Here is a 27,369-nt window from a genome sequence, read left to right as displayed (position 1 = left end):
TGGACGTGAAGCGAGTGACCCATGTTAATTGTATGTATTTATGGATATATATGTGTATGTATTATTTATATTTTTTCTCTTCTTTTTGTTAAATGTTGTACTGATTCTTCAACTTTAAATTTATCTATTTTAGTCTATTCGATTGCAAATAACTCAAAAACTTTTTACTGCGCCTAATGAGATTAAAAGATCATGTAACTGGCTGTATGGCAAACTGCCGAAACCATATAAAAAAAAAAAGCGCCACCTCTTTGACATATATATCTAGAGGCGTGATGCCAATGATCAACTCCATTGCAGCAGTTGGTGTTGTTTCATGGCACCTGTTATATTTATGCAAGCCATCCGCTGAATATGGTTTAGTTTGTTAATCGCTGTTGCCTGTAGCACTTTTGGTACCCAGGCAATAGCTCCGTAAGTTAGCATTGGCTTAATGATAGCGGTGTAGACCCAGGCGATCACCCTGGGCGTAAGGCCCCAGGTGCGTCCGACCGTTCGTTGACACTGCTCATAGGCAATGTATGCTCTTTTAGCTCTACCATCTAAGTGTGAGTGGGGAAGTGTGCAGAAAGATCATGAAAGAAGTAGCTGAAAAATTACTAGGCATGAAAGGTAAACAGAGAAGAACAAGAACAAATGACTGTTTTGACGAATCATGTCAGATTATAACAGGGAGAAAAAACAGACATATTTTTTAATGATAACTACGCAAGGAAAAAAAAGAAAATATACCGCAGAAAGAAGAGAGAAAATATGAACAAAGAACTTCAAGAACTACAAGATCTAAGTAAGCCAATACAGATGAGAAAATTTTAGCAGAAACTGAACAAAAGCAAAAAGGAATTCAAACAAAAGAAGTCAAGAGAAAAGGAGGGTAATATATTGACAGAACAGCAAGATAAACTAAGAAGAAGAATTTCCTGGAGGCGACTGAAAACGTTTTAGATTATATTGATATATTAGATGTTCTTTTGTAGTACTCTATTTAGCGTTTTTTTTTTTATAAAAATATTGCTTCTAATTATGTGTTCTTAATATGCCATACACTAAATAAAAAATAAATTCTTCGCTACTGACAAGTGTCTTGGTAAAATTCATTGGGAATCTAAATTATAGGATAGCTTAAGTGATTATGCGTATGACTCATTTTATTATTTTTTTGATGGATAGTTTATCAATAATACAATCTCTAATCCAACTTACCTGTAGTATTCTACTGTCAGATACCCATCTTTTCCATGATATTTGTCATCCCTTAGTTCTGAAATTCGCATGTCTTCGGATTTCTTGAAATAGGGTAAAACATCATCATAACCCCAACCTGGATTACCTAGATCTCTATACCTGTCATAATCTTTTCTATTGCCTCGGACATACATCATGGCATTTAATACAGAACTTCCACCCAGAACTCTCCCTCTCGGCCAATTACATCTCGCGTCGGTAAATCCCAGGCAATATTTGGTTCCTGGTTCTGTCCGATATTGCCAGTCGATCGGTGATAGCTGTAGAACCGGAAACATTAGAGGCATATCTGTAATGCTTACCTCGTCAGGACCAGCTTCAAGAAGGAGAATGTTCCAGTTAGTGTTTTCACTTAATCTGAAAATAGGATTAGAGTAACAGATTTATTTTCAAGCTATATAATAAGCTGGTTGTTGTAGAGTGAGAACAAATCTATTGACCGATTCTGAAAAGATGTGTAAATCTTCCAAATTTTAATGGAATAAGGTAATATTAGCTCACAGTATCACGAAAACAGCAAGGAATGGAAAACGCGTAGAAACTCTAGCTTCTGAACATAAGGGAGTGGATATTCCTACTATTAAAGCAGTATTTAACAAAGAATGTTTAGTATCTAATATAACCAGTTATCAAGATTGAAGAAAACACTTTAAGGAAAAAGTTTAATGGATGCACTTACCTGTTCGCTAAAACTGTCCCAGCACTTCCCCCACCAATTATCACAAAATCGTAAGTTTCGTTTATTTGAAACAAAGGAACATCTCTGACTCTATGCTCTGTATCCAAAATGTCCGGTCTTAAATTTATTGTAAGACTATGAAGATACAGAATAAATCCTAAACCAGGACCAAGGGTGAGAGCCATTCTAGTCATAGAAAATAGATTCATTTGGGCAATCGACGACATTTTTGTTTTTTTTTTATTATTACTAGGTATTCCTCAAAGAACTTTTTTGTCTTATCGTATTAACCGACTTATATTATAAGACTTTCTTTGTAATTACTGTGGATTTAAAATAGTTATCGCATTTATTTTCTTTAATTTTTTTTATTGGTTTTTAACAGATAATAACTTTGTTGCATACTCAACATAATATGATTACTAAAAAAAATGTTATCTTATTATTAAATTATACAATTATTTTAGTAGAAATAATTTTAAATTGTAGATCACAGAGCAAATTATATAGTCCAGGCGGGATTTGTCGAAAGGAGACCATGATGGACATTTTTCATAGGAATCTATTTTTTTTTGTGGAATCACTTCAGGATATACTATTACCAAGTGGGGAGGAAGGGCCTGGAAAATAACGGCCACTGATCAATTCCCACGGTGCCTTACAAAGGGACTTCCACCAGTCCATTCGAAGTGCCCTCTGCGTATGTTCCATCTTTGGTGGACTATTGATAATTCTCACATGATAGATGGAATAAAACACATTTTTAAAAGATGAAAAAAGTCCAGCCACGAGTCTCGGCTTATAAAACGGGATCAGAGCCCCTACAACGGACTCCCAGAATACAGGAGATCCTATATGGGAGCCGGAGCAAGACTAGCTGTGAATTCGACCCAATGTTTTTACCTTGTTAAAGACGCTGTTGCCTCTTCAAGGAAGAGGTATTTCCTCCATTTATTGGACCACCTAATTACTCGATCTAGATAGTTTTGTGCTCTTTCGAATACAGACAATTGTCCACGCTCTCTATGTAGCCCTGACGTGAGGAGTGCAGTATCATCCGCATACAAAAGAAGGGTTTCCGATCTATTGCGGGCGGGGGGTGTCACTACTGTAGACTGTGTGTAATATTGGAGCAAGAATTGAGCCCTGGGGTACTCCAGCTTGTGGAGTAAAGGATGTGGATAAGATGTCGCCAACTTTGATCCTGATCGTCCGATTGGAGAGATAGGAATCTATTTAGCTTAACGAAAGGTGTGGGCAATCCAGCAAGGTGGAGTGATTTGATCAGGCCTGTGTGCCAGACCTGATCGAATGCCTTCTGGACGTGTAGGAATATGCCTATAACGTGTTTCCTTTCGTTAATTGATTGTGAAATGAAAATTGTTGCTTCAACCCATGCATTTCGCGTGGAATGTCTAGCCCTGAATCCGATTTGGTAATTTGGAATTGCGAGGTGAGCGTCTAGGAATTAGGAGTCTTTCCCTAAGGATCCTCTCGTAGACTTTACCTAGGGTGCTCAGTAGAGAAATGGGTCTATACGATTCAGGGTTGGTTAGGGGTTTCCCTTGTTTGAGAATCATGTGGGAATCTGTGCTGGCCATTTTCCATGGAATTGGAAAATAGCTCAGCGTAAGACATGCATTGATTATATTGGTGAGCAACAGGCTGATATTCTCGGGAAAATTTTTAGGGCTTCTTCTAATAATGCCATCTGGGCCAGGAGATGTGTTTTTACCAATGTTACACATCTGCCTGACGGTTTCTTCAGTCACAGGGGCCATCATCGGGTGAGGATGAGGTCCCAAATGTGCCTGAGGGTAATAGAATGTATCTTCCACTCTCCGTTCGGCTTCCCTTTTGGATCTTTCATTGAAATTGGGATTATTGGGGGAAACGAGTGCGGCCTGGAGTGTATTTTTGAAGGCTTCGGCCTTGTCTTGTGGATTACTAAGAATGATGTTATTGATTGTGAGATGTGAACGTGGCTGACTTTTTTGCTTCTTTAGGACTTTGAATTGATTCCAGAATTTAGCACCCTCTCGGTAGTCTAGGTTGGCCGTGACATACGATCCACTGTAATTGTTTCAGACTGTTTACTTCCAACCTTATCGACGCCGAGAGCTTGTTATACTCTGCTTTAATGAAGGGGTCTCGGAATCTTTTATACTCTCTGATCATTTTACGTTTTGTTTTGATTTGTGCGATGATTGTGGGTGGGAGAGCTGGAGTATATAGATTATATCGTGTTATTGACATAGCAAGGGATGAGGCTTCTTGAAGAAGCTTCTTAATTTTGGAAATCTCTGTGTCAACTTGGTTATGTGTTGACATATTGCCTAACTCTGGGAGGTTTTGGTTGATATGTTCTTGGAAGAGTTTCCAATTTGCTTTACGATAATCTTGCCTGTAGATAGTAGTTCTTATTGCTGGAGGAGAATTGAAGTCAGTTTTAACTAGAAGTGGAAGGTGGTCAGAGGTTATTTAATCTCCACTGAAACATTCATCATCGAACCTATCTAGCATTCTAGCTGTGAATTGAAAATATATGTCCCATATTTATATGTTTCGATATGGGCATTTTCAGATCAGTTGGCCAATATTAAAAATCGTAGATGTTTTGGGGCGGGGCGATGCGCATCGGAGTGCGTATTGACATCCCCCTTCCTTTGAAGACTCTATGGCTGGAAATAAATTTGTTAGAAACATATTTATAAACAAGAAATACAATTACATTTGTACAAGAAAAAAGTTTATAAAAGCAAGTCCGTAAAAAGTCTGAAATAGTTTGTACATAAGACACAACACAAAACAGCAACTTCCTATGGTCATCTTCTTCTTCTGAAGGTGCCGTATTCTGTAGAAGCACCCTCGACTTCGACGACTTAGTCCTCCTCTAGATCATCAGGAACCCATAATCATTTGCCAGCCAGTTTTCTTAGTAGGAGGTATGCCTGCGCATACACGGAGGTCTCAATAGCTTCTGGGACTGGTGGCTTCGGGCACCTCCTAAGACGGGTCACTAAAATATTATGAAGTAAAGAAAAAAATGGAGCAAACCAGCAAGAAATTAAGTTTCAATTAGTGCAGATTAGTTCATCTTTATTGGTGGTGAAAGTACATATTCACCGTAAAGTTTTACCTTTTTTCTGTAACCTGCAACGGCACTTTGCTTTGCAGTGCTGAATATATTCTGATGGAAGACCGATGAAAGAGGAAACATCTGTTATTATTTTTATTTTTTTTTACATGTTCCTAGTGCAGTGCAGTGTTACGGTGTTTTTTTATTGGTTACATCCCTTAATTGTTTTTGCATATTTGAATAACCTTTGTTTATATTAATTTTTGTCGATAGAATACTCTGATCAAACCGATTTTTACCGTTGAGTTGATACAATTTTTATTTAAAATTGATTTCGAGCGCATCACTGACACTCAAAATCGCCGATCGTTTCAAGGGTTGTTTCTGAGAGAACGGTTCATTCTACACAAAAACTGCTAATAAAAATTTTTGTTTAAAATTATATCAGCTACATTTTTTGTTTGAAACTTACAGATTCTTGGTAAATCAATTTTTTCCGATTCCCCCTTACGACAGGGAGTTTTAGGAGTAAGCCGGTGGATAGGATTGGTAAAATTTTTTGCATATTTTTTGGGATCCCAAAATTGACATTATTAGCAAAATTTAGCGTGTTTTTATGATTTTTAGAGGTTCAGCGCAACATTTTCATCAAAGTCAGCACAGTCAGGTCCTATCAAACAATTAATAAAACTGTTTTTAAGGAATTCATTTGAAACTAAATATCTGCGTCATCTGGAGTTACTTCTGCAAGTCTCGGTAAAATATGTTCGTCCAAAAATTTTTCAGAATTTAATTTTTTCTCATAGAAAAATGGTCAAAAAATATTGTGTCTAAATATTCCTAACCAAACATTTATTTTTCGACGATATTGAGTATTGTTCTCAATAATATCTTCAGACTTTCTTGTCGACAAAATCCTAGAATTTTGAACATTTGGTTCATTATTTAATGTAAATGTTCATTCATCACTAAACGAAATGTTTTGAAAAAATTGTTTGTGTGCATTAGCCCTCTTTAAAATATCAGAACAAAATTCCGCTCATCTCTCAGCATCTCCTTCTCTTAGTTCTTGATGACATTGAAATTTATACGAACGGAATTTCTTTCTTTTCAAAATGTTTAAAGCTGTGGAATTATGAATGTCAAACTGGCCTGAATTGGTTCGAGAACTTATTGTAGGATTTTCAACTATTGCTGTTAATACATGGATTTCGTTTTGATTTTCTAAATTTCTTGGTACCTCAGTAATATTGTTTGTACAGGTACAATTAGAAATCACGGTCCCAGTATTTTCAAACTTTTTAAAAATCCTTTGAATTGATGAATGACTTGGAATTGGTCTATTGAGGTATGTTACGCTAAATAAAGAACTTCCAGTGCGCACTATTGCCTGAATAAAATATCTTTATTATTGCTACTTTCTCCTCAACCGAGTACATTTTATCAACTGTATAGTTTTTTAACAATAAATCATAGAATAAAATATTGACAATTCAAATATTGTTAATATCTAACTTCATTGTGACCAAACGCAACCCGTTATACACCTTCTGCACTACGTGTAATCCAACTTTTACAAGAATACTCTGGCAAATGTATTATATTTTTGCCAAATTTTGGAATCTCTTTAATTCGTTTGACATTTGTTTTCAGTGCATATTTCATTCCTCTACAAATAATTTTTCATGGTTTTTGATGTAAAATAATTAGGGATGCAAGAATTCAACAGTTGAGAATTTTCCATTGAGTTTCCTAGAGCCCGTTTGACGATTTAGAATAACTTCATGGCATCTGTTTATAGAAGGAAAAAATGAAAATTAAACTTTATAACTTATTTATAACTCTGATCTGAAAGAAAAAACTACAGTATTTAATTTCAAAACTATTTTTATTTGTTCAATAAAACTAAAAATAAATAAATTCTTTGGAATAAATTAATATAAATAAATATGTATGTACATAAATACATATACACCGATGAGGTAACTGACTATACCACCTAGTAGTAAATAGCCTAAGCCCCATATAAATTCCTTCCGTATTTCGCCATCTTCATCCAAAATTCTTTAATCAGATCAGATCCTTTCTCTCCTATCATAATAACTGGAGCATTTGTGTTACCGCTAACCATGGTCGGCATAATAGAAGCGTCGATAACTCTGAGACCTTTAACGCCATATACTCTAAGTTGGGGATCGACTACTGCTTCTTGATCCCAATAAGGACCCATTTTACAAGTTCCTGTAAACAAAAACAAAATAAAAAATAGATAATTCGAAAAAAACTTGAATAGGATACATTTCTAGAAGTTTCATAAGATAGACCAAAGGAACCAACACAACATCACAACACAACATCAATATAAAAATCTTATCAGAAAAATTTAAAAAGATTGAAAATAAGTACAATATCATAAGAACATTTAAATCAACCAATTCATTAAGATATATCTTATCCGAAACCAAATCTAACAGTGTAAAAGGAAGATCAAAGAACTGCATTTATAAAATACTTTTCTATAATATAGATAGATATGCAAACATTCTTGGGACAATGAACATATTATATAGTCCAATAGATTACATATAATATTGATAAAAGTACACTATAAATTTTGATATGTTGTTTGACCAACGATTTAAAATTATTGAGAGTAGGATTTTTTTATAGATGCAGGTAACTGATTAAACTTAAGGAAGCTTTTAAAAAAGAGCGAATTCATCGTACTTTTATACATAGTTCTAGGTATATGTACACATATGTCCAAAAGTTTGGAATATTGGAATATTTCATCTTTTTATTGATTTTTATATATAAACTCTTCTGAATAATTAAACATCATTTTGTTTCAATTCTCAACAATACTAAATAAATCTCAAAACCAGATAAACGATATGCAAAAAAATTATTTATTCTCTTGGAGCGAAAAACTTACAATGTACAACTTACATTTAAAAGTAAATTGTATAGAAAAAAATAATTTTTAATAAAACTAATAATTAGTAATTTCTCAATTTGCCTGTATGCATGCCTGTAGGCGATTTGGCATGCTGAATTCTCTCCCATTCTTCCAACGATTCTACCAACGATTTAAAATTATTGAGAGTAAGAATTTTTTTATAGATGCAGGTAACTGATTAAACTTAAGGAAGCTTTTAAAAAATAGCGAATTCATCGTACTTTTATACATAGTTCTAGGTATATGTACATATATATGTTATCTAAAACTCTGGTATTATAAGAATGAATATTTTTATTGAAAGAAATGAAGGCTTGAAAATATTCAGGTGTTAAGCCATTTACTATTTCTTCTTCTTCTTCTAGTTCTTGGAGATCTTTCGATCTGTTTAATTCTGAAGCTGCGTCTGGTTAATTTTAGTTAATTTCTAGTTATGTCAATCTTGAGCTTCCTGCAGCCAGTTTCTACCGATTCGTTTGATATAGTCAGTCCATCCTTTATGTAGTATATCTCTGCTTCTCCTATCTATTCGTGGTCTCAACACTGTAATTTTTCTAGTTCACCGCCCGTCATTCATTCTGGCCACATGGCTAATTCCTCATGTTATCTGCTCTATGGCATCTGTAACGTCTGTCCTTCTGAGTTACTTGTTGCTAACCCTGTCTCTGAGAATCATGACTATTCCATTCTTCTTTGGGTTATCTAAGTTTGGTTGCTGTGGCCTAAGTTAAGGAAAGGACCTAAGTATTTATATTTATGAACTAATGCTGTTTCGTTGCAGCCGACTTTTAGATTTTCGCTTCGTGCCAGATCTGTCATTTATGGGACAACATTCAAAACAACCAATTCACTGAGATCTATCCTGTCCAAATCTAAACCTAACAATACACAAGTGAGATAACAGAACTGCATCCATAAAATACCCCATAAATGCAACAATTTTTATGTTGGAGAAACCGCAAGACCACTAAGTGTCAGGATAAACGAGCATATTAAAAACAGAGACTTCGACAAATCACAGATATGCAAACATACCTGGGACAATGAGTACAGCGTACAATGGAAAGATGCATTAATAGTCATGAAATAAACATACATGAAAAAGAGAAAAATCTTAGAAGCAGCTATTGTCTTACTAAATGGAGAAAAATGTGTAGCAAATATATCAGCACAATGTAGCAAGCTCTGGTTGCCAATACCAGAAGAAGAAGTCAGCAACACAAACATATCAACATTAGCGAATTAATAGAAAGTCAGACACAACATCTACCATTATACATAATACATATACAACACACAATACATAATACATAAATACGTAATGCATTAACACACAAAACAATCAGAATTTGATATCATCCTGACGATACAAAAATCACCCTCAGAATTATCATCTAAAGCTTGGCTAGATGTCTACAACATCGATGCCAAGTAGGTAAACCGTCAATTTGGAAAGCAATAACCGCCAAATAACGTTATAATAACAGCTCACTATTTTAAAATAATCTTTTTTGAAAACGATTTCCGGAGTGGAAATTGAAACGTCAAATATAAATTAAAAATTTTGTTGTATTTTCATTACATAATATTTAAGGTAAATTATGCTTATTTTTTATTTGCAGAAAAATATGATTGGTGAATTTTTCGTCTGTCACTATAATTCGGTGATTTTTTTATATTTATATCACTTACCAATAGGATGATATATCGTAACGGAATATAGCCTTATCATACACTCCCAATATTTATCAGAATATTTGACAATATGAGCGCAGTCTGGGAACTCAACCAATCTACTCTCGTATGACTGAAACGCAGGAGTTTTACTAAGAGCTACAGCTATCTTCACCCCTTCTATTAAAGTCTTCATATCATCGTCTTCCATGAAATAGTTCGGGTATATTAAGGGTGCGTCGAAAGGGTTTTGGCTACGAATCTTAATAAAACCTAAAAAAATTAAAAAAATTGTTTAGTTTTGTGGAAGATGAAGGTAAACATTATCAATGTGACCGAAACTATATTAAAACGATAAACCAAGCATTATACTAAGTATTTTTATTTATACTTTTTTGTTCTTTTCTTCTTCTATTCTCATTCACAATGTTTATTATCTCCTACGATTCTGTATTCATCCTCAATCTTCTTTATTATCCTATTAATTCTAGTTTTTATAATGTATTCTAAAACAGAACAAAGCAAAGGGGATTACCAGTACGGTTTTAGAAAAGAAAGATCCACGATAGACGCTATACGTACGCTAAAACAAGTGATAGAGAAAACATACGAGTACGACGGAGAAACACATATATGCTTTTCCTAGACTTTAAACAGGCGTTTGGCAAACTAACCAGAAGAAAAATGATCCAAGACTTACAAGAGTTATGCACCAAATAAAATTATAAGAATGGTAGTAATGACAATGCGAGATTCCCAAGCAATACTAGACACCGGAAGAGAAACAGAAATAATAAAAATAAAAAATGGAGTATGACAAGGAGATGCGCTCTCAACGGTACTATTTACTCTATCACTAGACAAGATAATAAAAAGCTGTCAAACGCAGGAACTATAAACAAGAATGCAGTACAAATAGTAGGATGTACTGACGATATAACCATACTAGCAATAGATAAAAAGGCATTAAAGGAAACCTTTCAAGAAATAGAAAACGAAGCCGAACTGAGAGGACTGGAAATAAATGAAAATAAAACAAAATACATGAACTCAAGCAAGAAAAAGAAGACACAAATGACAGAACTGACAATAGATGTACACAGTTTCGAAAATGTTGAAACATTCAAATATTTGGGAACACTAGTCAACAGAAGAAATGAAAATGTAGATATAAAAAAAAAGAATTTAAGCGGGATATACAGCGTTTTATAGAAATAAAAAAATGTTTAGAGATAAGAAGATAAGCCAAAACACAAAACTGAAAATCTATAAAATGACCATAAGACTAATAGTAGTATATGCCGCAGAAACATTTACATTAACATTAATTTGTAACATAAATTGTATATTACCTTTACTTTTTGGCCGCAACAACATAGGTATAACAGTCCAAGCATCTTTGTCATGAATAGGCTTGAATACTCGATCATAAAAAGCATCTGACAAACCATGAGCCTTTTTTATTTGAGCCCCTTTATCAGAATGGCTACCTCCGGAGCAAAAATGGAATTCTATATCTGGAAAATCCTCTGAAGCGTTGGCGTATTTGGTATTGACAAATGCCAGACCTTCTACTCCGCCCATGATAGTTAAAGGACCTCCGCCAAAGATGGCATACTGCATGACCGGACCTAAAACGAGTACAAATTACTGTTACACCTGCCCTTACCACGCCCTTCAATCATCTGCAACTGTCGAGAGAATTCGACTGGGTCCTGGAAGCTTTTCGAAAAGATAGGCGAACCATATATAAGCGCGATTACAATTCAAATAAGTTAGTCTAAAATATAAATCTGTACGGTTAAATAAATAAATGTCATAAATTAATCATGTTTTAGTGTTAGTGCTACAAAATTTCAAATAAATGAAAATAAACGTTGCAATACTAATATAGGAAGATGTCTAGAAAGTGTGGAAAATCAATCATTGTTTAAGGAGAAACGCCTGAGGAACCAAATAGGCTAGTCATAGGCAGATAGGGTAACCAAAAGCATTTCTTTTTTTTTTTAAGTGAATCCTTCCCCTGTCGGTGGTTGGTTATCATCATATATATTCGAATTTGATTTTCCGCAAACAGTTAGGATTTGAAGCTAAAAAAATAGTGTCTAATGTGTATAAGTATTTGAGAAAAATGTCTCGGCGGACATATTGTCTATAAGGTCTCTGGCGGAGGCAATAAGCTGTTGTGAAAGTATGACAAGGGTATCGTTATCCACAGTTTATAGGATTGTTCGTCAAAAACAACGCTCGGGTGAAGTTCAAATCCCACAGACACATTTACGAGATCAAAAACCAATTGAATTGAATGAATATAATAATTCAGAAATAAGACGTATAGTTTATTCTTTTTGTTTTAATAAGGAAGTTCTTATTATAGACAAAAGCTTTTCTGAATTAAAAACTAATGAAGTACTCCTCAAATGAGTCGTGAAACTTTGCGTAAGCAGTTACACAAATTGGAATTTACTTATGCCAAATACAACAGAAAATCAGCGTTGATAGAGAAACCTGAAATCATTACATGGCGTCGCAACAATCTACGTAAAATGTTCCGTGTGAATTTCGTGAGTATTTGATAAGTGGCGTACTTGCAGTAATCGTTGATTTAGTTGCTGATTCAGCTGTTGATTCATCTGTTGTGTCTTTATTTTGCTGTGTTAATACACTATAATTGCAAGGCATTGAATAATTCCGCTATGAAATAGAATCGTTATTTTAACACTCAAACGAATTAAATTTTTCTCAGAAATAAACTTGAATCTTGATAATTGACTTTCGTTTTGTTTACTGCTGAATACGTATGATCAATTACGGAGAGAATTGTATTTGAACAGTATGATTTATGTAATGCATGACTCGATGTATAACTTCTTCCAAATAAACACATTTTGGCATGTTTTTAGAAGTCATTATGTACATACAGACCAAACAAGCATCGGCGATTGCTAGTACCTACTCTTTCTAGTGATAGACTAAATACTTGAATCTGCTCATCAGCGAGAGGATTAACCGCGACTTTATAGAAGCCATTTTTAATACGAATAAAAACTTATTTTATAATCTAGATCTAATGTATTGTTTTTATTAGTATAAGCAGAAATATAATATTCTACGGCTACAATGTAAAGGCATCAGCAAGAAAACATGTTGCCTTACGCGTCGCCAATGATCGAATTCAAAATTTCCGAGAATTATGATTAACACGTGATTTTGCCTACTTTTGACCAGTTACGACGCGTGACTGTGGATGGCTTATTTCATTTTTTATTTGCTAGACTAGAATTGTCGATCGGTAACAGCGATAACCGATCTTTTATGGGACCTGCCAATGAACAAGTAGAAGAGAATGGACAGGAAACAAAAATAAAATAGCTTTATGGAAATCCTCCTTTTTAATTATTGTACTTTTCATATTCTTACCTACAGCATAAACGCGATCCAGCGTAATAGACTCCGGTTTATTAATCAAAAACGTTAATCCTCCAAGGCCAATGTGGTCTTGCAAATTGTGTCCCACCTTTAGATCCTGTATGACAGGAATTTTGAATTTGTCCAATTCGTTTTTTGGTCCTACTCCAGACAACATCAATAACTGTGGAGAGTTTACTGCTCCGGCAGACAGTATAACCTCTTTCTTCACTCGTATCCTAAAAGAATACATAATGGTACAAAAATTTCTTGAATAGTGCAAAAAATAATATACAAAGCTCAAAAAGCAAATGTTAAAAATAATAAACAACCAAGGACAACCTAATCGTTTATTAGTACCTGTACAGTTTATTATCCCTATAAAACTCCACTCCGTAACTGATTTTTGTTTTTGGGTCTATGAGAACTCGTGTCACATGGCACCCCATAGCTACGTGTAAGTTAGGTCTTAGTCTTACAGGTCTCAAGAAGGCTTTTCCCGTGGAACATCTCGAACCTCTTCTTATAGTACCTTAAATGAAACTTAATTAAATTCTAAATATCAAAATATATTTAAAGATGTAAATCGGCTATAATATAAGGATTTAATTAAGGATAATTTGCCATAACGATAGTGAGTTTTCGTTCAGTAATGAAAAAATATATTACCTTGTGCCATCATAAATCCTGTCTGGAACTCTCCATTGATATCTCTATTTTCATACCCAAGCTGTTTTCCACCTTCAACAAAAGCCGCCACTAAAGGAGTGCGATATGGGGGTTCTGAAACTGTAAGGAACCCTCCAGTGGAGTGATAGGGAGTTTTAGCCAAATAGGGATTTTGATTGTCTTCGGATTTTTTAAAATAGTATAAAGCGTCAGAATGGCTCCAACCGGGATTACCCATTGATTCCCAGATGTCGTAGTCTTTTTTGTTTCCCCGTAGATACAACATGTAGTTTAGTACTGAAGAGCCACCAATTACTTTTCCTCGAGGCCAGTTACACCGTCCATTATTCATAGCTAAAAATCAGGAACCAGTATATATAAATATACTATTGAATCGTCTAATCTCAAAACTGAAAATAAATACCGCAGTTGCTAAAATAGACAGTACCTTTTATGAAATCGTTAGACGTACTTATATATAGTACTAGTTGCAACTGACTTTAACAATCTTTACAATAAAATAACAGAAAAACGAGAGTAATCAGCTATCCAGATAGTTAATTACTATATTAAGTCTAGATCTTAAACCAAGTAGTATTATCTACATAAAAAATAAAATCCCCTTAACTCCTAAAAACTAATTATACCTCCAAATCCTTAAATAACTAAAATATATACCTAAACAAGCTTGTCCTTGTGGTTCACTTTTGTACTTCCAGTCCAATGCAGACAACTGCAAGTATCCAGCCATTAGTGGTACGTCTGATATTTCAGTTTCATCTCCACCAGCCTCCAATAATAGAACTTTCCATCTATCTATCTCGCTCAGTCTGTTGGCTACCACTGCACCTGAGATATTTTGGTAATGAATAAAACAAAGATATTACTTAAAAAAATATCAAAGAAGATAGTACTCTTCTAGGTTTATTTCTTTCAGCAAGTTTAAAATGTTGGTAAGATCACATTGGAAATTGTATCTTCATTTATTTGGCTATTTCTCAATTGTCTGCTCCAGAATTCTTAAAATATGACAGCTTAAGAGTATATTTATGTTGTAACGATGATACATGATTATGCCTGCACTCCCACCGACAACCTACCACTGTCATCGATACACGCTGTAGATGGAACTCCGGCAAAGGTATAAAACGCCGTGGATAACTACAACAAACCGAGTTTGATCCGGAGTATTGATGTGGTAATAGCTCCTACCTTGGGTACTGATCCGAACCCAGTGTCCTTTCCCGTACCTGGCGAGCGAGTATTAATCGATTGCCTCGGTTCCCCATCTATGTCGAATATTGATCGACCGGCTCCGACCCATCTCTAACCTAGACTGAGTAATGATCAGTCATTCTCCGGTTTGTGGGTATTGACCGAAGATCATCCTTTACCTGACCCATCGGAGTGTCGGTAATATTTATTTTTCATTGGTATCAACATCGGAGCGCGGCCCCGTCGATTTTATTTTGCAAGGATTCATCTTTTTAGTTCTATTATATATATCATATATTGAAGTTAATTTTATTTTTTTTGTTTATTTGAATATCTTTTTATTTAGATTAAACTTGTGTTTTACAGAGTCTGGTGTCTAGTAGAGCTAGAACTTCTTCATTCTCTTCACAATATCTTTATGTTTCTTGATTACTTTAGAAATTTTCAGATGCGTACTAAATGAACAATATCCTGTGTATGTTTATTTTAGAATGCGCAGTCTGGTACAATCATTCCATTTTTACTAGACCTTCCCATCGATTTTTTTCTATTCTGAATCAATGTATTTTTGTATTTCCCTTAAATACTTCCAACATTATCGTCTATTTGTTAAATTTTTTATTTAGAATTTAACAAAATTTGGACAATGTTTTGATAGCTACGTAAGTGTCGAGCATTAAAACAATTTTTTGTGCCTTATGTAAAGGAGTTTATCTTCAACATATCTTTCAAGGATACACGTATGACAAAGCGTCTATTGGCTACGGCAACCAAATTAAGAAAGACAAAAAATCCACAAGGAAACTAAGTTCCTGTGTTTGGCTGTATACCATATATTAAAAATTTTGAATAAAATCCTTTATAAAAAGGTATATAAAAAACCCAGTTGGGCTATGTTAAATTGGCAAAACGTTTTCGGAATAAGTATTCCATCATCAGTACCAAGTTAATACATGGATGTAGCCACTAAATATGGGGTTACAAACCCTTTAAAAATTGCTAATTTAAATTTAGTTTACATAATGTCTGTTTTACAATTTAGATGGTAAAGTTTTTTTAAAGGGTTTGTAACCCCATATTTAGTGGCTACATCCATGTATTAACTTGGTACTGATGATGGAATACTTATTCCGAAAACGTTTTGCCAATTTAACATAGCCCAACTGGGTTTTTTATATACCTTTTTATAAAGGATTTTATTCAAAAAGACAAAAAACACGTCTATTCTCTACGGGAACAAAAATCAGTGGCCAGAATGTCTGTGTTTCTCGAGGGTGGGGTTAGAGTCAGGAGTAGGAGTTTTTACTAAAGATTGGTTTAGGTAATTATTTGAAATTGAGATTGGTAATTGTAGGAATGATACAGCGAAAAATATATTGTATTTCGCATGTGAAAAATTGAACAATAGATATTGTTATTGTATGGAACAGTCCCAACAATCAATGCCAATCGGTGTTACAAAGTACTAAAATATTTTAATGATACAGTTGAAAGTATAGTCGTGATTATAATAAATGTTTACCTGCAGATCCTGCTCCAACCACTATAAAATCATACGTATCTAGCAATTCCTCTGTCGGTACATCGATGGGTCTGCTTTCAGGATCGAGCTGTTCATACTGAAAATAAGCTAAAGCTGCTACTAGGGTAGGTAAGAAAACTGCTAAGCTGGAAACAGCTTCGGCTCCTAGTCCATACAGTGGAGCTGCTATTGCACTCATGACTAAAAAATATTAGTATATTAGAAAGAAAATTATTAATTAAAGTGCAAATACGAAAGTTAATCAGTTCAATAGTTTGTCTAAGTACGTATTTAAAACAAAAATGAATGAACTTGAATATCGTCTTGGTATAAAATTCCCCATTTCCGAAGGATCTTATTAATCACTAGAAAAAGTGCAGTAACGTTAAATGTGTTAGCACAAAAGTTGAATATTGTATACGGGAAATTGATTGACAATCAACCTTGCTTAAAATAAGCTACCGAAAACACAACTGTAATAGCTAATTATAGTGATGAATGGTAAATACCAAATGAAATGATTGAAACAACGCTATCTAAACTAAAAAAGCATAAAAGCGTCCGGATTGGACGGAATAACAAAGGAGAACAACACGGGAGAAGTGTTGACTGAGGAACTGTCTTTTTTCTTTGAGAGTCACCGTATATAAGAAAATAACGAATGCCTGGTGAGAAAGTATAACTATGTATAACTAATATTTAAAAATTTTATAAAGGTGAAAAAGACGATTCCAAAAACTATCGCTCGAAGTAGAGTAAACCAGAATATGTCAAGAACTAACGGCGGATATTCATTATCCGCCAGATGGTGGAAAACGCAATTGAATTTAACACAACTACGTAGATTTGCTTCGTGGTTCTTACGAAGACGTTTGAGAGAGTTAGACTTGCAGGCGTCCTATACCTATAAAGGTCTAGAAATATAGACCCCGGAATTCGACCAATCTACAACGATTACTATAGAGGTTCCCAAACATTGCATAAAAATTTAATATGGTTATTGCAAAACATTGCATATGCATAAAAATTTAATATCTATAGAGAAGATACAGTCACTCACGATGAACAGAGAACCTAAGAGATGTAAACTAGTACCAAACAACCAATGTATTGAGCGAGTTATGAACTTACCAGGAGCGGAAACCTCAAGGAGGAAGTCAAAGCACAGTCTAACAAAGCAGTAATGATATCTGAATACTCTGAATACCTACGTGGCATTATCTGGAGGAATAAGCACATAAGCATAAGAAGTAAAGAGAGAATTTATAAAATCTGCGTAAAACCATTAACGACCTATGCGGTCGAGGCCAGAGCGGAAGCAGCTACAACTGAGAAGCTCCGAAAGATAACTGAAATGAGAGACATTGCTGGTTATGGCCCCCGTGCACTAGGTAGCCTGGCTGCGAGAAAGCGAGAAAGGATTATGAAGGGAAATGAATATGGCTGCCTTTAGTCTCCTCGCACTTGTCGTGTCAATCAGACCTATCCCCAACGTTTTTATATGACTTCTGATACCGAAAAAAAAGATAATTCGGGAAGTTGACAGCCGTAAGGCGATTTGGGATATATTTTCTAAAGAATATAGTGATCGAGAAGGGAAAAACGAGGATGGGAAGAAATTACCAATATAATTTGCAAAGGTGATTTACCAGCCTTTTCTTTATTTTGCGTTTTTTACGAGGTAAATAATTATGGCCACTTCCACATCCATATTGCTTTAAAGAACGGACACAACTGGCCGTCGATTGGCTGTTATAATGGCTGCTCATATATGTCTGCCTAGTGCCATAGAATAACCGAACACACATGTGTTCGGTTGTTCTCTGCTAGTGCGCAGGTGCCTATCCCCCATCTCCATCACCAAGCAGTGAGCTTCTGCTACCTGTTCTTCAGTTCACAGTATCTCTTCACTACGTGCTGTTCACGTGCTGTGGTTACTAGTGATTTGTAGTAGTGATTGTGAGAGTAGTATTAAATGATATCTCGTGACACACGGATAGTTGGCAATAAAGTGTGAATCAAATAACTTTCAGTGATTTTTTATCGAACTACAAAGAACATAAATTCAAGGCATCAGCCTAAACAGATTGTTTTCTTGTGGTGTAAAGTTGTTTTATGAAAAATGGCTACCAGAGGATGTATCAACTCACCAGATTGCATCTGCTACAAGTGGTAACTATACAGTTAAAAAGCAACAAAGAAACATTTCCGATTTTGTTGAAAAGGTATATTTTGCCTATTTTGGTATAAAGTTGGGTGATCAAGACAAGTCTTGGGCCCCACACAAAGTTTGTTCAGTGTGTGTTGAAGAACTGAGACAATGGTTTCAAGGTAAAAAGCAGTCATTTCGTTTTGGAATACCAATGGTTTGGAGGGAGCCCAAAGACCATAGTGATGACTGCTATTTTTGTTCTTGCAATGTTCAAGGTTTCAATTTGAAAAACAAAAAGGATATTTCTTACCCTAACATCAAATCAGCCATTCGCCCTGTTCCTCATGGACCTGAAGTACCAATACCCTCTCCTCCAGTTTCTTTGGATAGAATTTTAGATGACCACGAACCATTGGCTCAGCTAGGTGAAAGTGAAGAAGACAGTGATGGCTACGATCCTGGCACAACCGATCCCGTTCCATTCTGACAATCTGAACTGAATGATTTAGTTAGAGACCTAGGTCTTCCTAAAGACTCGGCAGAACTTTTAGGGTCTAGATTAAAAGATAAAAATATGTTGGCTCCGGGTACGTCCTTTTCTTGGTATCGTTCCAGGGAAAAGAAGTTTGTATCTTTTTTCTCTCAAGAAGGTGACTTGGTGTTTTGCAGTGATGTTCCTGGACTTATGGCACGTTTCAAAATAGAATATGCTCCTGATGAGTGGAGACTTTTTATAGATTCTTCAAAAAGAAGCCTTAAAGCAGTGCTTCTACACAATAAGTATGCTTCTATGCCAGTTGGACATTCTGTTCACTTGAAAGAATGTTATGAAAACCTCGAACTGGTTTTAAACAAACTCTGCTATTCAGACCATAAATGGACACTGTGTGGTGATTTGAAATTGATCTCAATGCTGCTTGGTCAACAAAGTGGTTATACAAAGTTCCCTTGCTTTCTCTGTGAATGGGACAGTAGAGACAGAAAGCAACACTACATTAAAAAAGTTTGGCCCTTGAGAAAAACCTTATAGGTGGGGGTTAAAAATGTTGAGAGGAAAAGCCTTGTGGATCCCAAAAAGGTATTACTACCACCACTCCACATTAAGTTGGGGTTAATGAAACAATTTGTAAAGGCGTTGCCAAAAGAAGGGGAGTGTTTTAAGTATCTTTGTGGACAGCTTCCTGGTTTATCCGAGGCAAAACTAAAGGAAGGAGTCTTTGTCGGACCAGACATTAGAAAACTGACGAGAGATCCCAATTTTATGGACAAAATGGAAACAAACGAAAAAGCAGCATGGACATCTTTTAAACTAGTTGTTACCGGTTTCCTAGGAAACAAAAAAGATCCTAACTACAAGACAATCGTCGCAGACATGCTCGACAACTTTAAGAAGCTGGGATGTAACATGAGCATTAAAGTTCATTTCCTCCATTCACATCTAGACTACTTCCCTGCAAACCTTGGTGATGTAAGTGAAGAGCAGGGTGAAAGATTCCACCAAGATATCAATTAAATGGAAAAAAAAAAAATTTGAAAAATTGCTAAAATTTTGTTATTATACCAAAAAGTAATTCCTTTTTTGTGAGAAAACCTTACGTGATAGGAAAAAATGGATTGCATTTTTGCAATCAGCGCTGAAAAATACATAAAAATCAGTTATGAAATTCCCAACAATTTTAAAAAATATTTTTTTTGTAAACCTGTGTAATTGTTAGAAGGTAGCAAAAACATTACAAAAGTAAGGATTGTATGGTTTTAAACATAATCTGTTTTCTTTATTGATTTGTTACTTATGCAGTTTACATCTGTAATGAAAATAGTGTAAGTATAGATAAAAGGCCGTGAATCTGCATCGAAGAAAGCAAAAGCATTTTATTACGCTAGAAAAACTATTGCTGGTGTTATTTGAGATTCAGAAGGGTTCAGAATATGAATATAGAATAGACTTTCTACTATATATAAAAATAACATAAAAATTAAGCACCCAAATAAATTGTCCTTGAAATTTTTAACAACTATCACTAAGGTCAATAAGGTCAAGTTTTTCTGTCAATATTCAAGAGTGGAAACAAAAAAGATTGTAATATTCGTGAATCGTTAACATGCCTTCTTTGGGTAAGTTTATGGACGGTTTCTCCACACCAAAAACCTCGAGACCTTGTCGTCGTAGAGCTCGTAATGCTCGGTAGTGATCAATAATTCGGCAAGTTGAATAGTGGATGTTGAGGACGGCTGTACTCTCGTTGAACAAAAATGTACCAAGAACAAAACAAACCAAGCAAACATGGAAAAGGAACAACACAAACTTAGTTACCCGGAGACTTTGGAAGGGAAAGGGGCGGGAACGGTGAGAAAACATTTACCTGTTTGGCAAGACCTTGCCTTAAGAGCAGACACAGATATAGAATATAGACAAAAAATCTTTCAGGTTGTACCTACTGAGAAAAGGTCTCATAATTTGAGTAATCAAAAGAATGGAATCGTTTTAGACCTCACCTAACTGGGAAAGATAATATCTTCACTGTTAAGTAATATTAACATATTGCTATGGAAAAGACATATACTTTTTTATATATTTTATAAGTCAGTGTTGCAATTGAGTATTACTACTGAACTACCGAATGCTAAAAAACGGAATATTCGTAAATTAGTGAAATTTACAGTAATGTTTTAAACATTTTATAAACATACTGAAATCACATACCTATCACAGTTATGAAAAACATATCAGCAGAACTTACAGTTAATAAGAATCTTTAGCAATCTGCTACATTTGTTCAACATTAGTTGAATTTGCGATGCCGTAAAAAACAGAAACAGAAATTTAAAACTCTAGGGTGCATCGAAATTTACGGCAGCGTGTAGTATCTTTATTCCAGTAAATGGAATATATGTTTAGTGAAACAGGTGTATGGGCATATCAGAAGGCTAGATGAAAATCAAATTCCACAGAAAATGTACACTTAAACGATCAAATATCCAAGAAAAAATGAAGATCAAGACGACGCTCGAATTAAGAAATCAGAGAAGCCAGGAAGACATTTGTACAAACAGGATGACTTGATAGAGTCATAGTAACTGCCTGTAAAGATGTAGACAAATCCTAGTTAATGATAGTAAATTCCGTTGTACCCCTCATGTTTTTATATAACTTCTTGATCTAGTAACTGCACTGTATTAAAAATCACTTAAACATACCAATTCCTTGTATCACACCCATCGTTTCTGGGCACTCACCACAATCAATAATGTTAGTATTATGAATTTAAAATTGTCACATCCTAAACACATTTGGTATGTATAACACATGGTACGCACTTTCGTTCAACCCCTCCAGTCAAAAATTGATACGTGACCCATTGATATATTAAGAATTATTAAGCGTCTACTGCCAAAGAGTGAAATTTTTTTATCTTGTTACCTCATAGGTACCGACTGTTACTCAGGTGTATACGTGCAAGAGACTGAGTAATCTTCTTAATTTGCATATATCCTTTTGGGGAGTTAATTTCAGTAAAGTAATGAAAGACGTCGTTTAACAATATGCAATATAGACCGAGGGGAGTGTGAGGGGTGGGACAAGATTGAATCCTTTCGATATTAGTTATTAAAGTTTATAAAATGTGTTTGATAAAAGCTGCGATAATAGTTTCGAAACAATTGTGAAATATGTAATAAATATTTACCATTTTTGTTAATTACTATTTCACAGCAGTATACGAGAAAAACCGATTGAATAAAGATTAGAATATATAAGCTAGGTTTTTGGAATCATTCATACATAAAGGTTTTGACTTAATGATGATAAAATCTAAAAATGTTTTGAAAGAACTATTCGCTTTTTGTATGCAGAGATGTTATCTGGGTGATCAGAATGCATACAACGGCTATTGCGTGTGTTGTTTAAGCTCCTTTGCGATCAATTCCTTGCGTTCTATTATGTCAAATGGGTCTTCGTCATCGGTAAAATAAAGAGAATCGTCTATTTATTTTTCTTTTTGACATTTGAACATTTGATTATTGTTTGTAACGCAATTTTAGATTTAAGTTGTGGATACAGAAGAATGATTTCATTTTCAGAAATTTTGTGCCAGCTGCTCCCATTCTGTACTTTTGTCTTCAATTCTGTTCTCAATGTTTTGTTGATCTATCCATACGGAAGCATTGTCATGTGGTTGACGATTGAATGTCATAAATTTTGTCTTAGCGACATTCATTTTTGGGCCCCTCTCTTCCTTTTGCGTTTATGCAATACAACAATTATTGAGACTATCGCATAAGATAGCAGTGTGATCAGTGTATCTAAGATTATTAATCAGTTCGCCATTGATTTTCACTCCATAGTCCTCATCTTACAAAGCCTGTTTGAAAATTATATCCGAGTAGAAATTAAATAACAATGAGTCCTCGCTGTTATTCCTGTCTGACACCTCTTTAAATGTAACATTCGTCGGGCAATCTCCCATCTACCACGTTATGGTCATAACTTAACATGTCCTTGCATCTACTATAACGACTGCTTTCTGTTTTCAATATAAAGCTTCTACGCTTTACCTTCCGAAAGTCTTTTCGAGATCGATTCCACACTTTTGGAGAAGTAAATTTAAGCCAAAAAGTTCCTTACGGGTACCCAGCGCATTCCTAAATCCAAACTAGGTTTCATCAAGGTCTCCTTCACGATGTCTTCTTATTCTATACATCGTTTACATCTTATAATGGGATGAGTGATCAAAAGTAAAGGTAGACTTAAGCAAACGCAGACGATATGGATATTATTAAAATAACCAGGGCAAAAAAGAAGAAGATTTTATGGATACGTAGGACAATAGGACAGAAGCTATACCATTAACTGTAGAGTTGTTGATTGAACATCACACACCCACACACACATATATATATATATATATATATATATATATATATATATATATATATATATATATATATATATATATATAGATACACGCATATACAGACCTATACCATGCTCAAAACTGACTCGTCGTACCGTCTACGATTTCTGCGCTCTCCATTCCGAGGGGTAACACGATCGTGTTGCTTAGTTGATGCCCCAGAGAGCTTGCGAACATTGGAGGATTATAGTCTTGTCACGGTATGTCCGCACTGCTGTGCTTGAGGGCATTACGCATTAGCTCGTAGGAATCAGAAGAAGGTGGCCCAGAAGAGGACTCTAAAATGGGTGACTCATCTGAGCTTACAAATAAAAATATGAAGGGAACGAGGGAGACGACCTCAGTAGCTAACTCTGTTTTGACCCAAATATGTCTCAGTGGCCCCAATCAGGGTTCTACAGGTGAACCTGTAGCAAAGTAGAGCCGCTATGGCAGAACTCACTATTGTTATTAGAAACTTCAATCTCGTCTTGGATATACTAGAACCAAATAAAAGATCTACTGGGCGTTAGCGGAGAGCCTACATATAGCAGATCTACCGAAGTCCTGAGGATTTTCTGATGGAAAATATACCATAAGCCAATTTTCTTCAGTATGACCGGTGTAGAACTGACCGCTCCACAGAAAAAACGTTAATCTAAGATTATAACAACTAACAAATACACACACAAAAGCGGGGAATATTGATGATTTTAATCTCATTAATAATGACCAAAACTTCAAAGCTGTGAGAGAGCTCATCTAACTGAGCACATGGCTCATGGCATCATACTTGCAAGCAAGTTCTGCTGTAGCCTATCAAAATATCTAGCTAATGAACGTTTAGTCAAAAAATTAAGATTAAGACTGTACAGAACGAGGATAGTTTTGATTCTGACATATGGATAAAAGTCATGGACTCTAATCAAATCCAATGAATCACCCTATCTATATTTAAAAGATACTACTCAACATCTTGGGGCAGTTTGTGAAAGCGGAGTATGGTGATACAGAGACAACTTTAAGCTACAGAACATATACAAGAAAAGTCATTATAACTGCAGTTAAACAAATCCATCTACAATGGACAGGGAATGTAGCCTGGGCACTAGAATCAAATATGATAAAAATAATCAATGAATGATGAAAAATTTTAAGGTATTAAAGCTTTTCGGATAACATATTTACAATACTGAACAGGGCTGACAATAATTTGCCACTCTTGATTAAAGTGATTAAATTCAAACACATATACAGCTGAACATATAACGCTATGGGACAAGAAAAAAACATGGTAGTAGTCAAAAGTTCTTTAAGCATCGAAGATCAAATTGGTATTATTCTTAAAAATAAAAATAGACGCAACTTTGAGTACCTATACGTAAGAAATAGATCAATGGATCTGTACACTTGTACACTTCATGTTTTTTACTTCGTTAATACTTCAATAATGGCGATTGTTGTCACCAAAGTAGCTATTTCATAGCAATTGATATTGATGTAAAACTATTGTTTTTTAGATGGGATTTTGATTTTACAGTATATTTAAGGCTCTGATCATCTTGAGAAATAGCAGGTCTCGTTAACCAATGAGATTGGAAAACAACAAAAACTAACAAAAACTCTCTTTGTGATCTAGTGACTCGACAAAAACGGTTGTGTTACTTCTGGATAGAACACAAAACATAACTAAAGGAGCTATTTCTGAAAGCCAAGGGCAGTCAGTCGAATGCAAAATTCTTAGATGATCTACGCAGATGACTTTAAAGAACTTTCATCCAATCCACGATGGCTCAACAAGAATTTCGTACAATGATCAACAGTTAAACTTCCAACTGAATAACTAGACGATTAAACGTCCGAATTTGTTTACCCCAAAATGTTAAAAGTAAACTTTTTAATAACAAGAAAATTACACATTGAGGCTCAAGTAAAATATCTTACCTTATTTTATATATCAAAACTTTTAAAAAAATAATGTTTAATAATCACAAATATCACAAAAACAAATCACTAAACAGAATCACATAACTTCAACATTATGTAGTACGTCAACTTCGTCAGGCTAAAACACATATTTTAGCAAATATCGAATAACTTCTTTGGGGAGATTTGAAATTGAAGATGAAATGAAAAAGAGTGATAATTAAAAAGTGTGTGACGTTGATAGTAATGCCGTCTTCTCTCGGTCTTGAACTTGACAGACTTCTTAAACTAGGAGAAGAGATAACGAAGAAATTGTTCACTCTCGTATGAGTCGCGGTTTACTGTTGTAGTGAAATGGGTGAAGATTATACACGGCGAAGCAAATAAAACGAACTGTATAGTTGAAGATCTTTTTATGTCTGTGTATCATGCATAGAATTTGAATAATAATTCTGATTTGTTAGAACATTGATAATATTGAGAATTTAATTTATTACTCCTTTTTCTTTTGGTGTTATGGAGAATATACGCGGGCAGTATGACAAGTTCGCCGATCTATAGCGACAAAAATAGGTTTTTTTGATTAAAAAAAATCATGTATTTTCTAATCTAGTCTTTCTATAGTTTAATACAGTTTATACAATGTTTTCCAATAACCGTACTACTTTCCTAAGATGCGATTGTGGAACGTGTTCCAAACATACATTTAACCGTTGATATTGTATCTTACCTTTACCCTGATACAGATCTTGACTGGCTGCGAGTCAGTCAATCAATGTTGACTTAACTGGACCAAAAAAAGTGTGGATGTCTGCTGATAATTTTGACCTCATTGAAGAACGCAGAAAACTCAAAATTGCTGGAATTGAAAACCCTCTTAGAGGGTACCGAAAACCCAGTACCGATAGCTATCTAGAGCTATTCAAGCTCGTACACGGGACAAGAAAAAACATGTAGAGAAAATATGCAAAGAGATTTGACAACATCATGCCGACACAAATAACACCAAAGAAGTCTTCGATAAAGTCAGACTACTTTACAGAAATGTTGGTCTATTAAAGATAATGAAGGCGGATTTGGACAAGGTTATATATGTTTGGAGGGCATATTGTAAGTTTTTATACGCCGAGACGGATCAGATGCCAGCGGACACCCCGTATATACCTGGATTTTAGGCCTCCACTTTCCACTGCCCTTTAACAGGGATACATCACACTCCTCTCGTAGACATCGACAAAATGCAGTCTTTTAATCTGAACTTGACATCCTCTTTTCCGAGGTTGAATTTGCTCTGAAAAGACTGAAGTTAAACAAAGCAGCAGCAGCTGATTTCATTGCTGTTAATGTCTTAAAGTATCTTCTGGTATGTGGAGTGAGAATATTTCATCGATTGTGTAATGAAATCTGGCACACAGGCGTCTGGCCTGAGGATTGGAGAAAGATACCATCATAGGTATAATCATACCTCTACATAAGAAAGGTCCAATAAATAATAGTAGCAACTATATACAACTAGCTCTTATATCACACGCCAGTAACGTGATCCTCTATATCCTCCAACATCGTCTAAAAAAATTCACAAGTTGTCAAATAGCACCTGGCAAGCTGGATTCGTAAAGGGTAAAGGTACTAGAGGACAAATCCTTAATGTAAGAAACACCATAGAAAAAGCCAGAAAATATCACATCCCAATATTTATGTTTTGTTGATTATAGGCCTTTGATAATGTTAGATGGGACAAACTATGGAACACACTGACGACAATGGGTGACCTATTCTATGTCTAAACACTTGACTCGCCTTATTAGCAAACTGTATCAAGATAACCTGGCATATATTCAAATGGACGGATGCCTCTCTGACGAATGCACTTTGGGGAAGGGAGTTCGTCAAGGATGCGTTTTATCTCCCTTATTATTTAACATATATACAGAGTTCATAATGCACGG

At 35.0% G+C, this 27,369-nt stretch overlaps 3 protein-coding genes across 3 annotated transcripts in view; 1 reads left to right on the top strand and 2 right to left on the bottom strand.

Moving 5' to 3' along the window:
- Positions 1-2,239, bottom strand: part of LOC140436633 (glucose dehydrogenase [FAD, quinone]-like) — a 115,826-nt gene extending 113,587 nt beyond the window's left edge. The window contains exons 1-2 of the mRNA XM_072525626.1: positions 1,925-2,239; positions 1,204-1,602 (exon numbers count right to left, since the gene is read on the bottom strand). Coding sequence (XP_072381727.1) covers positions 1,204-1,602; positions 1,925-2,151 — 626 coding nt within the window. The 5' untranslated portion in view covers positions 2,152-2,239. The remainder of the gene's footprint in view (positions 1-1,203; positions 1,603-1,924) is intronic.
- Flo2 (flotillin-2) overlaps positions 1-27,369 on the top strand; it is a 372,138-nt gene that overhangs the window by 254,171 nt on the left and 90,598 nt on the right. The window lies entirely within an intron of this gene.
- Positions 6,879-25,838, bottom strand: LOC140436624 (glucose dehydrogenase [FAD, quinone]). Its single transcript, XM_072525612.1, has 9 exons — positions 25,439-25,838; positions 16,451-16,651; positions 14,392-14,562; positions 13,714-14,067; positions 13,405-13,576; positions 13,057-13,283; positions 10,989-11,267; positions 9,655-9,909; positions 6,879-7,244 (listed from the first exon to the last, which is right to left on the bottom strand). The coding sequence occupies exons 2-9, from the start codon at positions 16,647-16,649 to the stop codon at positions 7,018-7,020; spliced, it is 1,884 nt and encodes a 627-aa protein (XP_072381713.1). The 5' UTR covers positions 16,650-16,651; positions 25,439-25,838; the 3' UTR covers positions 6,879-7,017.

This window comes from Diabrotica undecimpunctata, chromosome 3, assembly GCF_040954645.1.
Source record: "Diabrotica undecimpunctata isolate CICGRU chromosome 3, icDiaUnde3, whole genome shotgun sequence".
Classification (NCBI taxonomy): domain Eukaryota; kingdom Metazoa; phylum Arthropoda; class Insecta; order Coleoptera; family Chrysomelidae; genus Diabrotica; species Diabrotica undecimpunctata.
Note: the sequence above shows the minus strand (reverse complement) of the source record. Positions and strands in the feature narration are given on the sequence as shown.

What these genes read in the sequence shown, in the direction of transcription:
- LOC140436624 (XM_072525612.1), bottom strand. Translation starts at nt 16,649, where the DNA reads ATGAGTGCAATAGCAGCTCCACTGTATGGACTAGGAGCCGAAGCTGTT. An exon ending in GGTTGGAGCAGGATCTGCAG is followed by an intron (nt 14,563 to 16,450) that starts GTAAACATTTAT and finishes AAAATATCTCAG; the next exon opens with GTGCAGTGGTAGCCAACAGA. An exon ending in AGGGATAATAAACTGTACAG is followed by an intron (nt 13,284 to 13,404) that starts GTACTAATAAAC and finishes GTATTCTTTTAG; the next exon opens with GATACGAGTGAAGAAAGAGG.